Raw genomic sequence first — 14,274 nt, 5'->3', positions numbered from 1 at the left:
TTAAGAGATTGCAGTTTCAGTTGGAATTAAAATTAAAATTCTCAGACAAAACATGCCATTGGCTAGCCATCGAGAATTTACCGTAATCTAATGGGCCCTGGTTAAAACTGGTGGACAACAAAGGGCGTAGGGTACCATTTGGGATACAGATTAAGTGTGGTCTCCTCACAGTCACTCTAAACTGTGTCTCTCCTCCTAGGCAGGTTTTAACGCTGGCGACGGTAAACGATACTTCAACATCCCCGGGTCTCGTACTGATGACATGGTGGATGTGGAGGGAACCACCAACGTGGGTTGCCCCGGGAGATGGGTGTTCCGGATCGACAACGCACAGGTGGAGGTGGGTGGATGCAACTACTCAGGTAAGATCGAGGAGGGACATTTCTTCATAATGACTATTATACATTTGTTCCTTTCTGTAATGTTTGTTTGGACGTTGTTCAATGCAATTCATTTTGATTTGATAGGGCCTTTTCTAAAGGGAGGAGAATGTTGAATGATACAAACATCAACCTCTTACATCAATCTGTCCTTCTAACTAACTAACTGTTCTGTCTCTCCTCACTAACTAACTGTTCTGTCTCTCCTCACTAACTAACTGTTCTGTCTCTCCTTCTCACTAACTAACTGTTCTGTCTCTCCTCACTAACTAAATATTCTGTCTCTCCTGACTAACTAACTGTTCTGTCTCTCCTCACTAACTAACTGTTCTGTCTCTCCTTCTCACTAACTAACTGTTCTGTCTCTCCTCACTAACTAACTGTTCTGTCTCTCCTTCTCACTAACTAACTGTTCTGTTTCACCTCACTAACTAACTGTTCTGTCTCTCCTCACTAACTAAATGTTCTGTCTCTCCTCACTGACTAACTGTTCTGTCTCTCCTCACTAACTAACTGTTCTGTCTCTCCTCACTAACTAAATATTCTGTCTCTCCTGACTAACTAACTGTTCTGTCTCTCCTGACTAACTAAATATTCTGTCTCTCCTGACTAACTAACTGTTCTGTCTCTCCTCCTCACTAACTAAATGTTCTGTCTCTCCTCACTAACTAAATGTTCTGTCTCTCCTCACTAACTAAATGTTCTGTCTCTCCTCACTAACTAAATGTTCTGTCTCTCCTCACTAACTAACTGTTCTGTCTCTCCTCACTAACTAACTGTTCTGTCTCTCCTCACTAACTAACTGTTCTGTCTCTCCTCACTAACTAAATGTTCTGTCTCTCCTCACTAACTAACTGTTCTGTCTCTCCTCACTAACTAACTGTTCTGTCTCTCCTCACTAACTAACTGTTCTGTCTCTCCTCACTAACTAACTGTTCTGTCTCTCCTTCTCACTAACAAACTGTTCTGTCTCTCCTTCTCACTAACTAACTGTTCTGTCTCTCCTTCTCACTAACTAACTGTTCTGTCTCTCCTTATCACTAACTAACTGTTATGTCTCTCCTCCTCACTAACTAATTGTTCTCTCTCCTCACTAACTAACTGGTCTTTCTCTCTTCACTAACTAACTGTTCTGTCTCTCCTCACTAACTAACTGTTCTGTCTCTCCTTCTCACTAACTAACTGTTCTGTCTCTCTTCATTAACTAAATGTTCTGTCTCTCCTCACTAACTAAATATTCTGTCTCTCCTGACTAACTAACTGTTCTGTCTCTCCTCACTAACTAAATGTTCTGTCTCTCCTCACTAACTAACTGTTCTGTCTCTCCTCACTAACTAACTGTTCTGTCTCTCCTCACTAACTAAATATTCTGTCTCTCCTGACTAACTAACTGTTCTGTCTCTCCTCACTAACTAAATGTTATGTCTCTCCTCACTAACTAACTGTTCTGTCTCTCCTCACTAACTAACTGTTCTGTCTCTCTTCACTAACTAACTGTTCTGTCTCTCCTTCTCACTAACTAACTGTTCTGTCTCTCCTCACTAACTAACTGTTCTGTCTCTCCTTCTCACTAACTAACTGTTCTGTCTCTCCTCACTAACTAAATGTTCTGTCTCTCCTTCTCACTAACTAACTGTTCTGTCTCTCCTTCTCACTAACTAACTGTTCTGTCTCTCCTCACTAACTAACTGTTCTGTCTCTCCTCACTAACTAAATGTTCTGTCTCTCCTCACTAACTAACTGTTCTGTCTCTCATTCTCAATAACTAACTGTCCTGTCTCTCCTCACTAACTAACTGTTCTCTCTCTCCTCACTAACTAAATATTCTGTCTCTCCTGACTAACTAACTGTTCTGTCTCTCCTGACTAACTAACTGTTCTGTCTCTCCTGACTAACTAACTGTTCTGTCTCTCCTCACTAACTAAATATTCTGTCTCTCCTCACTAACTAACTGTTCTGTCTCTCCTCACTAACTAAATATTCTGTCTCTCCTCACTAACTAACTGTTCTGTCTCTCCTCACTAACTAAATATTCTGTCTCTCCTGACTAACTAACTGTTCTGTCTCTCCTGACTAACTAACTGTTCTGTCTCTCCTCACTAACTAAATGTTCTGTCTCTCCTCACTAACTAAATGTTCTGTCTCTCCTCACTAACTAAATGTTCTGTCTCTCCTCACTAACTAACTGTTCTGTCTCTCCTCACTAACTAAATGTTCTGTCTCTCCTCACTAACTAAATGTTCTGTCTCTCCTCACTAACTAACTGTTCTGTCTCTCCTCACTAACTAACTGTTCTGTCTCTCCTCACTAACTAACTGTTCTGTCTCTCCTCACTAACTAACTGTTCTGTCTCTCCTTCTCACTAACTAACTGTTCTGTCTCTCCTCACTAACTAAATGTTCTGTCTCTCCTCAATAACTAACTGTTCTGTCTCTCCTCACTAACTAACTGTTCTGCCTCACCTCACTAACTAACTGTTCTGTCTCTCCTTCTCACTAACTAACTGTTCTGTCTCTCCTTCTCACTAACAAACTGTTCTGTCTCTCCTTCTCACTAACAAACTGTTCTGTCTCTCCTTCTCACTAACTAACTGTTCTGTCTCTCCTTCTCACTAACTAACTGTTCTGTCTCTCCTCCTCGCTAACTAACTGTTCTGTCTCTCCTTCTCACTAACTAACTGTTCTGTCTCTTCTCACTAACTAACTGTTCTGTCTCTCCTCACTAACTAACTGTTCTGCCTCACCTCACTAACTAACTGTTCTGTCTCTCCTTCTCACTAACTAACTGTTCTGTCTCTCCTTCTCACTAACAAACTGTTCTGTCTCTCCTTCTCACTAACAAACTGTTCTGTCTCTCCTTCTCACTAACTAACTGTTCTGTCTCTCCTTCTCACTAACAAACTGTTCTGTCTCTCCTTCTCACTAACTAACTGTTCTGTCTCTCCTCCTCACTAACAAACTGTTCTGTCTCTCCTTCTCACTAACAAACTGTTCTGTCTCTCCTCCTCACTAACTAACTGTTCTGTCTCTCCTTCTCACTAACTAACTGTTCTGTCTCTCCTTCTCACTAACTAACTGTTCTGTCTCTCCTCAATAACTAAATGTTCTGCCACTCCTCCTCACTAACTAACTGTTCTGTCTCTCCTTCTCACTAACTAACTGTTCTGTCTCTCCTTCTCACTAACTAACTGTTCTGTCTCTCCTTCTCACTAACTAACTGTTCTGTCTCTCCTCACTAACTAACTGTTCTGTCTCTCCTCACTAACTAACTGTTCTGTCTCTCCACACTAACTAACTGTTCTGTCTCTTCTCACTAACTAACTGTTCTGTCTCTCCTCACTAACTAACTGTTCTGTCTCTCCTCACTAACTAACTGTTCTGTCTCTCCACACTAACTAACTGTTCTGTCTCTTCTCACTAACTAACTGTTCTGTCTCTTCTCACTAACTAACTGTTCTGTCTCTCCTGACTAACTAACTGTTCTGTCTCTCCTGACTAACTAACTGTTCTGTCTCTCCTGACTAACTAACTGTTCTGTCTCTCCTCACTAACTAACTGTTCTGTCTCTTCTCACTAACTAACTGTTCTGTCTCTTCTCACTAACTAACTGTTCTGTCTCTCCTCACTAACTAACTGTTCTGTCTCTCCTCACTAACTAACTGTTCTGTCTCTCCTCACTAACTAACTGTTCTGTCTCTCCTCAATAACTGTTATATCTCTCCACACTAACTAACTGTAATGTCTCTCCTCACTAACTAAATGTTCTGTCTCTCCTCACTAACTAACTGTTCTGTCTCTCCTTCTCACTAACTAACTGTTCTGTCTCTCCTTCTCACTAACTAACTGTTATGTCTCTCCTCCTCACTAACTAATTGTTCTCTCTCCTCACTAACTAACTGGTCTTTCTCTCTTCACTAACTAACTGTTCTGTCTCTCCTCACTAACTAACTGTTCTGTCTCTCTTCATTAACTAAATGTTCTGTCTCTCCTCACTAACTAAATATTCTGTCTCTCCTGACTAACTAACTGTTCTGTCTCTCCTCACTAACTAAATGTTCTGTCTCTCCTCACTAACTAAATGTTCTGTCTCTCCTCAATGACTAACTGTTCTGTCTCTCCTCACTAACTAACTGTTCTGTCTCTCCTCACTAACTAAATATTCTGTCTCTCCTGACTAACTAACTGTTCTGTCTCTCCTGACTAACTAAATATTCTGTCTCTCCTGACTAACTAACTGTTCTGTCTCTCCTCCTCACTAACTAAATGTTCTGTCTCTCCTCACTAACTAAATGTTCTGTCTCTCCTCACTAACTAAATGTTCTGTCTCTCCTCACTAACTAAATGTTCTGTCTCTCCTCACTAACTAACTGTTCTGTCTCTCCTCACTAACTAACTGTTCTGTCTCTCCTCACTAACTAACTGTTCTGTCTCTCCTCACTAACTAAATGTTCTGTCTCTCCTCACTAACTAACTGTTCTGTCTCTCCTCACTAACTAACTGTTCTGTCTCTCCTCACTAACTAACTGTTCTGTCTCTCCTTCTCACTAACAAACTGTTCTGTCTCTCCTTCTCACTAACTAACTGTTCTGTCTCTCCTTCTCACTAACTAACTGTTCTGTCTCTCCTTCTCACTAACTAACTGTTCTGTCTCTCCTCACTAACTAACTGTTCTGTCTCTCCTCAATAACTGTTATATCTCTCCACACTAACTAACTGTAATGTCTCTCCTCACTAACTAAATGTTCTGTCTCTCCTCACTAACTAACTATTCTGTCTCTCCTTCGCACTAACTAACTGTTCTGTCTCTCCTTCTCACTAACTAACTGTTCTGTCTCTCCTTCTCACTAACTAACTGTTATGTCTCTCCTCCTCACTAACTAATTGTTCTCTCTCCTCACTAACTAACTGGTCTTTCTCTCTTCACTAACTAACTGTTCTGTCTCTCCTCACTAACTAACTGTTCTGTCTCTCCTTCTCACTAACTAACTGTTCTGTCTCTCTTCATTAACTAAATGTTCTGTCTCTCCTCACTAACTAAATATTCTGTCTCTCCTGACTAACTAACTGTTCTGTCTCTCCTCACTAACTATATGTTCTGTCTCTCCTCACTAACTAAATGTTCTGTCTCTCCTCACTAACTAACTGTTCTGTCTCTCCTCACTAACTAACTGTTCTGTCTCTCCTCACTAACTAAATGTTCTGTCTCTCCTCACTAACTAAATGTTCTGTCTCTCCTCACTAACTAACTGTTCTGTCTCTCCTCACTAACTAACTGTTCTGTCTCTCCTCACTAACTAACTGTTCTGTCTCTCCTCACTAACTAACTGTTCTGTCTCTCCTTCTCACTAACTAACTGTTCTGTCTCTCCTCACTAACTAAATGTTCTGTCTCTCCTCACTAACTAACTGTTCTGTCTCTCCTCACTAACTAACTGTTCTGCCTCACCTCACTAACTAACTGTTCTGTCTCTCCTTCTCACTAACTAACTGTTCTGTCTCTCCTTCTCACTAACAAACTGTTCTGTCTCTCCTTCTCACTAACAAACTGTTCTATCTCTCCTTCTCACTAACTAACTGTTCTGTCTCTCCTTCTCACTAACTAACTGTTCTGTCTCTCCTCCTCACTAACTAACTGTTCTGTCTCTCCTTCTCACTAACTAACTGTTCTGTCTCTTCTCACTAACTAACTGTTCTGTCTCTCCTCACTAACTAACTGTTCTACCTCACCTCACTAACTAACTGTTCTGTCTCTCCTTCTCACTAACTAACTGTTCTGTCTCTCCTTCTCACTAACAAACTGTTCTGTCTCTCCTTCTCACTAACAAACTGTTCTGTCTCTCCTTCTCACTAACTAACTGTTCTGTCTCTCCTTCTCACTAACAAACTGTTCTGTCTCTCCTTCTCACTAACTAACTGTTCTGTCTCTCCTTCTCACTAACAAACTGTTCTGTCTCTCCTCCTCACTAACAAACTGTTCTGTCTCTCCTTCTCACTAACAAACTGTTCTGTCTCTCCTCCTCACTAACTAACTGTTCTGTCTCTCCTTCTCACTAACTAACTGTTCTGTCTCTCCTTCTCACTAACTAACTGTTCTGTCTCTCCTCAATAACTAAATGTTCTGCCACTCCTCCTCACTAACTAACTGTTCTGTCTCTCCTTCTCACTAACTAACTGTTCTGTCTCTCCTTCTCACTAACTAACTGTTCTGTCTCTCCTTCTCACTAACTAACTGTTCTGTCTCTCCTCACTAACTAACTGTTCTGTCTCTCCTCACTAACTAACTGTTCTGTCTCTCCACACTAACTAACTGTTCTGTCTCTTCTCACTAACTAACTGTTCTGTCTCTCCTCACTAACTAACTGTTCTGTCTCTCCTCACTAACTAACTGTTCTGTCTCTCCACACTAACTAACTGTTCTGTCTCTTCTCACTAACTAACTGTTCTGTCTCTTCTCACTAACTAACTGTTCTGTCTCTCCTGACTAACTAACTGTTCTGTCTCTCCTCACTAACTAACTGTTCTGTCTCTCCTCACTAACTAACTGTTCTGTCTCTCCTCACTAACTAACTGTTCTGTCTCTCCACACTAACTAACTGTTCTGTCTCTTCTCACTAACTAACTGTTCTGTCTCTCCTCACTAACTAACTGTTCTGTCTCTCCTCACTAACTAACTGTTCTGTCTCTCCTCACTAACTAACTGTTCTGTCTCTCCTCACTAACTAACTGTTCTGTCTCTCCTCAATAACTAAATGTTCTGCCTCTCCTCCTCACTAACTAACTGTTCTGTCTCTCCTCCTCACTAACTAACTGTTCTGTTTCTCCTTCTCACTAACTAACTGTTCTGTCTCTCCTCACTAACTAACTGTTCTGTCTCTCCTCACTAACTAACTGTTCTGTCTCTCCACACTAACTAACTGTTCTGTCTCTTCTCACTAACTAACTGTTCTGTCTCTTCTCACTAACTAACTGTTCTGTCTCTCCTCACTAACTAACTGTTCTGTCTCTCCTCACTAACTAACTGTTCTGTCTCTCCTCACTAACTAACTGTTCTGTCTCTCCTCAATAACTGTTATATCTCTCCACACTAACTAACTGTAATGTCTCTCCTCACTAACTAAATGTTCTGTCTCTCCTCACTAACTAACTATTCTGTCTCTCCTTCTCACTAACTAACTGTTCTGTCTCTCCTTCTCACTAACTAACTGTTCTGTCTCTCCTTCTCACTAACTAACTGTTATGTCTCTCCTCCTCACTAACTAATTGTTCTCTCTCCTCACTAACTAACTGGTCTTTCTCTCTTCACTAACTAACTGTTCTGTCTCTCCTCACTAACTAACTGTTCTGTCTCTCCTGACTAACTAACTGTTCTGTCTCTCCTCACTAACTAACTGTTCTGTCTCTCCTTCTCACTAACTAACTGTTATGTCTCCTCCTCACTAACTAATTGTTCTCTCTCCTCACTAACTAACTGGTCTTTCTCTCTTCACTAACTAACTGTTCTGTCTCTCCTCACTAACTAACTGTTCTGTCTCTCCTTCTCACTAACTAACTGTTCTGTCTCTCTTCATTAACTAAATGTTCTGTCTCTCCTCACTAACTAAATATTCTGTCTCTCCTGACTAACTAACTGTTCTGTCTCTCCTCACTAACTAAATGTTCTGTCTCTCCTCACTAACTAAATGTTCTGTCTCTCCTCACTAACTAACTGTTCTGTCTCTCCTCACTAACTAACTGTTCTGTCTCTCCTCACTAACTAAATGTTCTGTCTCTCCTCACTAACTAAATGTTCTGTCTCTCCTCACTAACTAACTGTTCTGTCTCTCCTCACTAACTAACTGTTCTGTCTCTCCTCACTAACTAACTGTTCTGTCTCTCCTCACTAACTAACTGTTCTGTCTCTCCTTCTCACTAACTAACTGTTCTGTCTCTCCTCACTAACTAAATGTTCTGTCTCTCCTCACTAACTAACTGTTCTGTCTCTCCTCACTAACTAACTGTTCTGCCTCACCTCACTAACTAACTGTTCTGTCTCTCCTTCTCACTAACTAACTGTTCTGTCTCTCCTTCTCACTAACAAACTGTTCTGTCTCTCCTTCTCACTAACAAACTGTTCTATCTCTCCTTCTCACTAACTAACTGTTCTGTCTCTCCTTCTCACTAACTAACTGTTCTGTCTCTCCTCCTCACTAACTAACTGTTCTGTCTCTCCTTCTCACTAACTAACTGTTCTGTCTCTTCTCACTAACTAACTGTTCTGTCTCTCCTCACTAACTAACTGTTCTACCTCACCTCACTAACTAACTGTTCTGTCTCTCCTTCTCACTAACTAACTGTTCTGTCTCTCCTTCTCACTAACAAACTGTTCTGTCTCTCCTTCTCACTAACAAACTGTTCTGTCTCTCCTTCTCACTAACTAACTGTTCTGTCTCTCCTTCTCACTAACAAACTGTTCTGTCTCTCCTTCTCACTAACTAACTGTTCTGTCTCTCCTTCTCACTAACAAACTGTTCTGTCTCTCCTCCTCACTAACAAACTGTTCTGTCTCTCCTTCTCACTAACAAACTGTTCTGTCTCTCCTCCTCACTAACTAACTGTTCTGTCTCTCCTTCTCACTAACTAACTGTTCTGTCTCTCCTTCTCACTAACTAACTGTTCTGTCTCTCCTCAATAACTAAATGTTCTGCCACTCCTCCTCACTAACTAACTGTTCTGTCTCTCCTTCTCACTAACTAACTGTTCTGTCTCTCCTTCTCACTAACTAACTGTTCTGTCTCTCCTTCTCACTAACTAACTGTTCTGTCTCTCCTCACTAACTAACTGTTCTGTCTCTCCTCACTAACTAACTGTTCTGTCTCTCCACACTAACTAACTGTTCTGTCTCTTCTCACTAACTAACTGTTCTGTCTCTCCTCACTAACTAACTGTTCTGTCTCTCCTCACTAACTAACTGTTCTGTCTCTCCACACTAACTAACTGTTCTGTCTCTTCTCACTAACTAACTGTTCTGTCTCTTCTCACTAACTAACTGTTCTGTCTCTCCTGACTAACTAACTGTTCTGTCTCTCCTCACTAACTAACTGTTCTGTCTCTCCTCACTAACTAACTGTTCTGTCTCTCCTCACTAACTAACTGTTCTGTCTCTCCACACTAACTAACTGTTCTGTCTCTTCTCACTAACTAACTGTTCTGTCTCTCCTCACTAACTAACTGTTCTGTCTCTCCTCACTAACTAACTGTTCTGTCTCTCCTCACTAACTAACTGTTCTGTCTCTCCTCACTAACTAACTGTTCTGTCTCTCCTCAATAACTAAATGTTCTGCCTCTCCTCCTCACTAACTAACTGTTCTGTCTCTCCTCCTCACTAACTAACTGTTCTGTTTCTCCTTCTCACTAACTAACTGTTCTGTCTCTCCTCACTAACTAACTGTTCTGTCTCTCCTCACTAACTAACTGTTCTGTCTCTCCACACTAACTAACTGTTCTGTCTCTTCTCACTAACTAACTGTTCTGTCTCTTCTCACTAACTAACTGTTCTGTCTCTCCTCACTAACTAACTGTTCTGTCTCTCCTCACTAACTAACTGTTCTGTCTCTCCTCACTAACTAACTGTTCTGTCTCTCCTCAATAACTGTTATATCTCTCCACACTAACTAACTGTAATGTCTCTCCTCACTAACTAAATGTTCTGTCTCTCCTCACTAACTAACTATTCTGTCTCTCCTTCTCACTAACTAACTGTTCTGTCTCTCCTTCTCACTAACTAACTGTTCTGTCTCTCCTTCTCACTAACTAACTGTTATGTCTCTCCTCCTCACTAACTAATTGTTCTCTCTCCTCACTAACTAACTGGTCTTTCTCTCTTCACTAACTAACTGTTCTGTCTCTCCTCACTAACTAACTGTTCTGTCTCTCTTCATTAACTAAATGTTCTGTCTCTCCTCACTAACTAAATATTCTGTCTCTCCTGACTAACTAACTGTTCTGTCTCTCCTCACTAACTAAATGTTCTGTCTCTCCTCACTAACTAACTGTTCTGTCTCTCCTCACTAACTAAATGTTCTGTCTCTCCTCACTAACTAACTGTTCTGTCTCTCCTCACTAACTAAATATTCTGTCTCTCCTCACTAACTAACTGTTCTGTCTCTCCTCACTAACTAACTGTTCTGTCTCTCCTCACTAACTAACTGTTCTGTCTCTCCTCACTAACTAAATTTTATGTCTCTCCTCACGAACTAACTGTTCTGTCTCTCCTCACTAACTAAATGTTCTGTCTCTCCTCCTCACTAACTAACTGTTCTGTCTCTCCTTCTCACTAACTAACTGTTCTGTCTCTCCTTCTCACTAACTAACTGTTCTGTCTCTCCTTCTCACTAACTAACTGTTCTGTCTCTCCTCACTAACTAAATGTTCTGTCTCTCCTTCTCACTAACTAACTGTTCTGTCTCTCCTTCTCACTAACTAACTGTTCTGTCTCTCCTGACTAACTAACTGTTCTGTCTCTCCTCACTAACTAACTGTTCTGTCTCTCCTCACTAACTAAATGTTCTGTCTCTCCTTCTCACTAACTAACTGTTCTGTCTCTCCTTCTCACTAACTAACTGTTCTGTCTCTCCTGACTAACTAACTGTTCTGTCTCTCCTCACTAACTAAATGTTCTGTCTCTCCTCACTAACTAAATGTTCTGTCTCTCCTCAATGACTAACTGTTCTGTCTCTCCTCACTAACTAACTGTTCTGTCTCTCCTCACTAACTAAATATTCTGTCTCTCCTGACTAACTAACTGTTCTGTCTCTCCTGACTAACTAAATATTCTGTCTCTCCTGACTAACTAACTGTTCTGTCTCTCCTCCTCACTAACTAAATGTTCTGTCTCTCCTCACTAACTAAATGTTCTGTCTCTCCTCACTAACTAAATGTTCTGTCTCTCCTCACTAACTAAATGTTCTGTCTCTCCTCACTAACTAACTGTTCTGTCTCTCCTCACTAACTAACTGTTCTGTCTCTCCTCACTAACTAACTGTTCTGTCTCTCCTCACTAACTAAATGTTCTGTCTCTCCTCACTAACTAACTGTTCTGTCTCTCCTCACTAACTAACTGTTCTGTCTCTCCTCACTAACTAACTGTTCTGTCTCTCCTTCTCACTAACAAACTGTTCTGTCTCTCCTTCTCACTAACTAACTGTTCTGTCTCTCCTTCTCACTAACTAACTGTTCTGTCTCTCCTTCTCACTAACTAACTGTTCTGTCTCTCCTCACTAACTAACTGTTCTGTCTCTCCTCAATAACTGTTATATCTCTCCACACTAACTAACTGTAATGTCTCTCCTCACTAACTAAATGTTCTGTCTCTCCTCACTAACTAACTATTCTGTCTCTCCTTCGCACTAACTAACTGTTCTGTCTCTCCTTCTCACTAACTAACTGTTCTGTCTCTCCTTCTCACTAACTAACTGTTATGTCTCTCCTCCTCACTAACTAATTGTTCTCTCTCCTCACTAACTAACTGGTCTTTCTCTCTTCACTAACTAACTGTTCTGTCTCTCCTCACTAACTAACTGTTCTGTCTCTCCTTCTCACTAACTAACTGTTCTGTCTCTCTTCATTAACTAAATGTTCTGTCTCTCCTCACTAACTAAATATTCTGTCTCTCCTGACTAACTAACTGTTCTGTCTCTCCTCACTAACTAAATGTTCTGTCTCTCCTCACTAACTAAATGTTCTGTCTCTCCTCACTAACTAACTGTTCTGTCTCTCCTCACTAACTAACTGTTCTGTCTCTCCTCACTAACTAAATGTTCTGTCTCTCCTCACTAACTAAATGTTCTGTCTCTCCTCACTAACTAACTGTTCTGTCTCTCCTCACTAACTAACTGTTCTGTCTCTCCTCACTAACTAACTGTTCTGTCTCTCCTCACTAACTAACTGTTCTGTCTCTCCTTCTCACTAACTAACTGTTCTGTCTCTCCTCACTAACTAAATGTTCTGTCTCTCCTCACTAACTAACTGTTCTGTCTCTCCTCACTAACTAACTGTTCTGCCTCACCTCACTAACTAACTGTTCTGTCTCTCCTTCTCACTAACTAACTGTTCTGTCTCTCCTTCTCACTAACAAACTGTTCTGTTTCTCCTTCTCACTAACTAACTGTTCTCTCTCCTCACTAACTAACTGTTCTGTCTCTCCTCACTAACTAACTGTTCTGTCTCTCCACACTAACTAACTGTTCTGTCTCTTCTCACTAACTAACTGTTCTGTCTCTTCTCACTAACTAACTGTTCTGTCTCTCCTCACTAACTAACTGTTCTGTCTCTCCTCACTAACTAACTGTTCTGTCTCTCCTCACTAACTAACTGTTCTGTCTCTCCTCAATAACTGTTATATCTCTCCACACTAACTAACTGTAATGTCTCTCCTCACTAACTAAATGTTCTGTCTCTCCTCACTAACTAACTATTCTGTCTCTCCTTCTAGCTAACTAACTGTTCTGTCTCTCCTTCTCACTAACTAACTGTTCTGTCTCTCCTTCTCACTAACTAACTGTTATGTCTCTCCTCCTCACTAACTAATTGTTCTCTCTCCTCACTAACTAACTGGTCTTTCTCTCTTCACTAACTAACTGTTCTGTCTCTCCTCACTAACTAACTGTTCTGTCTCTCTTCATTAACTAAATGTTCTGTCTCTCCTCACTAACTAAATATTCTGTCTCTCCTGACTAACTAACTGTTCTGTCTCTCCTCACTAACTAAATGTTCTGTCTCTCCTCACTAACTAACTGTTCTGTCTCTCCTCACTAACTAACTGTTCTGTCTCTCCTCACTAACTAAATGTTCTGTCTCTCCTCACTAACTAAATATTCTGTCTCTCCTGACTAACTAACTGTTCTGTCTCTCCTCACTAACTAAATATTCTGTCTCTCCTGACTAACTAACTGTTCTGTCTCTCCTCACTAACTAAATGTTCTGTCTCTCCTCACTAACTAACTGTTCTGTCTCTCCTCACTAACTAACTGTTCTGTCTCTCCTCACTAACTAAATGTTCTGTCTCTCCTCACTAACTAAATATTCTGTCTCTCCTGACTAACTAACTGTTCTGTCTCTCCTCACTATCTAAATATTCTGTCTCTCCTGACTAACTAACTGTTCTGTCTCTCCTCACTAACTAAATTTTATGTCTCTCCTCACGAACTAACTGTTCTGTCTCTCCTCACTAACTAAATGTTCTGTCTCTCCTCCTCACTAACTAACTGTTCTGTCTCTCCTTCTCACTAACTAACTGTTCTGTCTCTCCTCACTAACTAACTGTTCTGTCTCTCCTTCTCACTAACTAACTGTTCTGTCTCTCCTCACTAACTAAATGTTCTGTCTCTCCTTCTCACTAACTAACTGTTCTGTCTCTCCTTCTCACTAACTAACTGTTCTGTCTCTCCTGACTAACTAACTGTTCTGTCTCTCCTCACTAACTAAATGTTCTGTCTCTCCTCACTAACTAACTGTTCTGTCTCTCCTTCTCACTAACTAACTGTTCTGTCTCTCCTCACTAACTAACTGTTCTGTCTCTCCTCACTAACTAAATGTTCTGTCTCTCCTCACTAACTAACTGTTCTGTCTCTCCTCACTAACTAACTGTTCTGTCTCTCCTCACTAACTAACTGTTCTGTCTCTCCTCACTAACTAAATGTTCTGTCTCTCCTCACTAACTAACTGTTCTGTCTCTCCTCACTAACTAACTGTTCTGCCTCACCTCACTAACTAACTGTTCTGTCTCTCCTTCTCACTAACTAACTGTTCTGTCTCTCCTTCTCACTAACAAACTGTTCTGTCTCTCCTTCTCACTAACAAACTGTTCTGTCTCTCCTTCTCACTAACTAACTGTTCTGTCTCTCCTTCTCACTAACTAAC

The 14,274-nt window shown here is 40.8% G+C and overlaps 1 protein-coding gene across 2 annotated transcripts in view; it reads left to right on the top strand.

Moving 5' to 3' along the window:
* sned1 (sushi, nidogen and EGF-like domains 1) overlaps nt 1-14,274 on the top strand; it is a 151,847-nt gene that overhangs the window by 31,486 nt on the left and 106,087 nt on the right. For both annotated transcript variants that reach the window (XM_055943922.1, XM_055943923.1), the window contains exon 4: nt 200-362. In XM_055943922.1, the coding sequence (XP_055799897.1) occupies nt 200-362 (163 nt within the window). The remainder of the gene's footprint in view (nt 1-199; nt 363-14,274) is intronic.

This window comes from Salvelinus fontinalis, chromosome 14 (genome assembly GCF_029448725.1).
Source record: "Salvelinus fontinalis isolate EN_2023a chromosome 14, ASM2944872v1, whole genome shotgun sequence".
In the NCBI taxonomy this organism is placed as follows: domain Eukaryota; kingdom Metazoa; phylum Chordata; class Actinopteri; order Salmoniformes; family Salmonidae; genus Salvelinus; species Salvelinus fontinalis.
The sequence above is the reverse complement of the archived record's forward strand: the minus strand, read 5'-3'. Positions and strand labels throughout refer to the sequence as shown.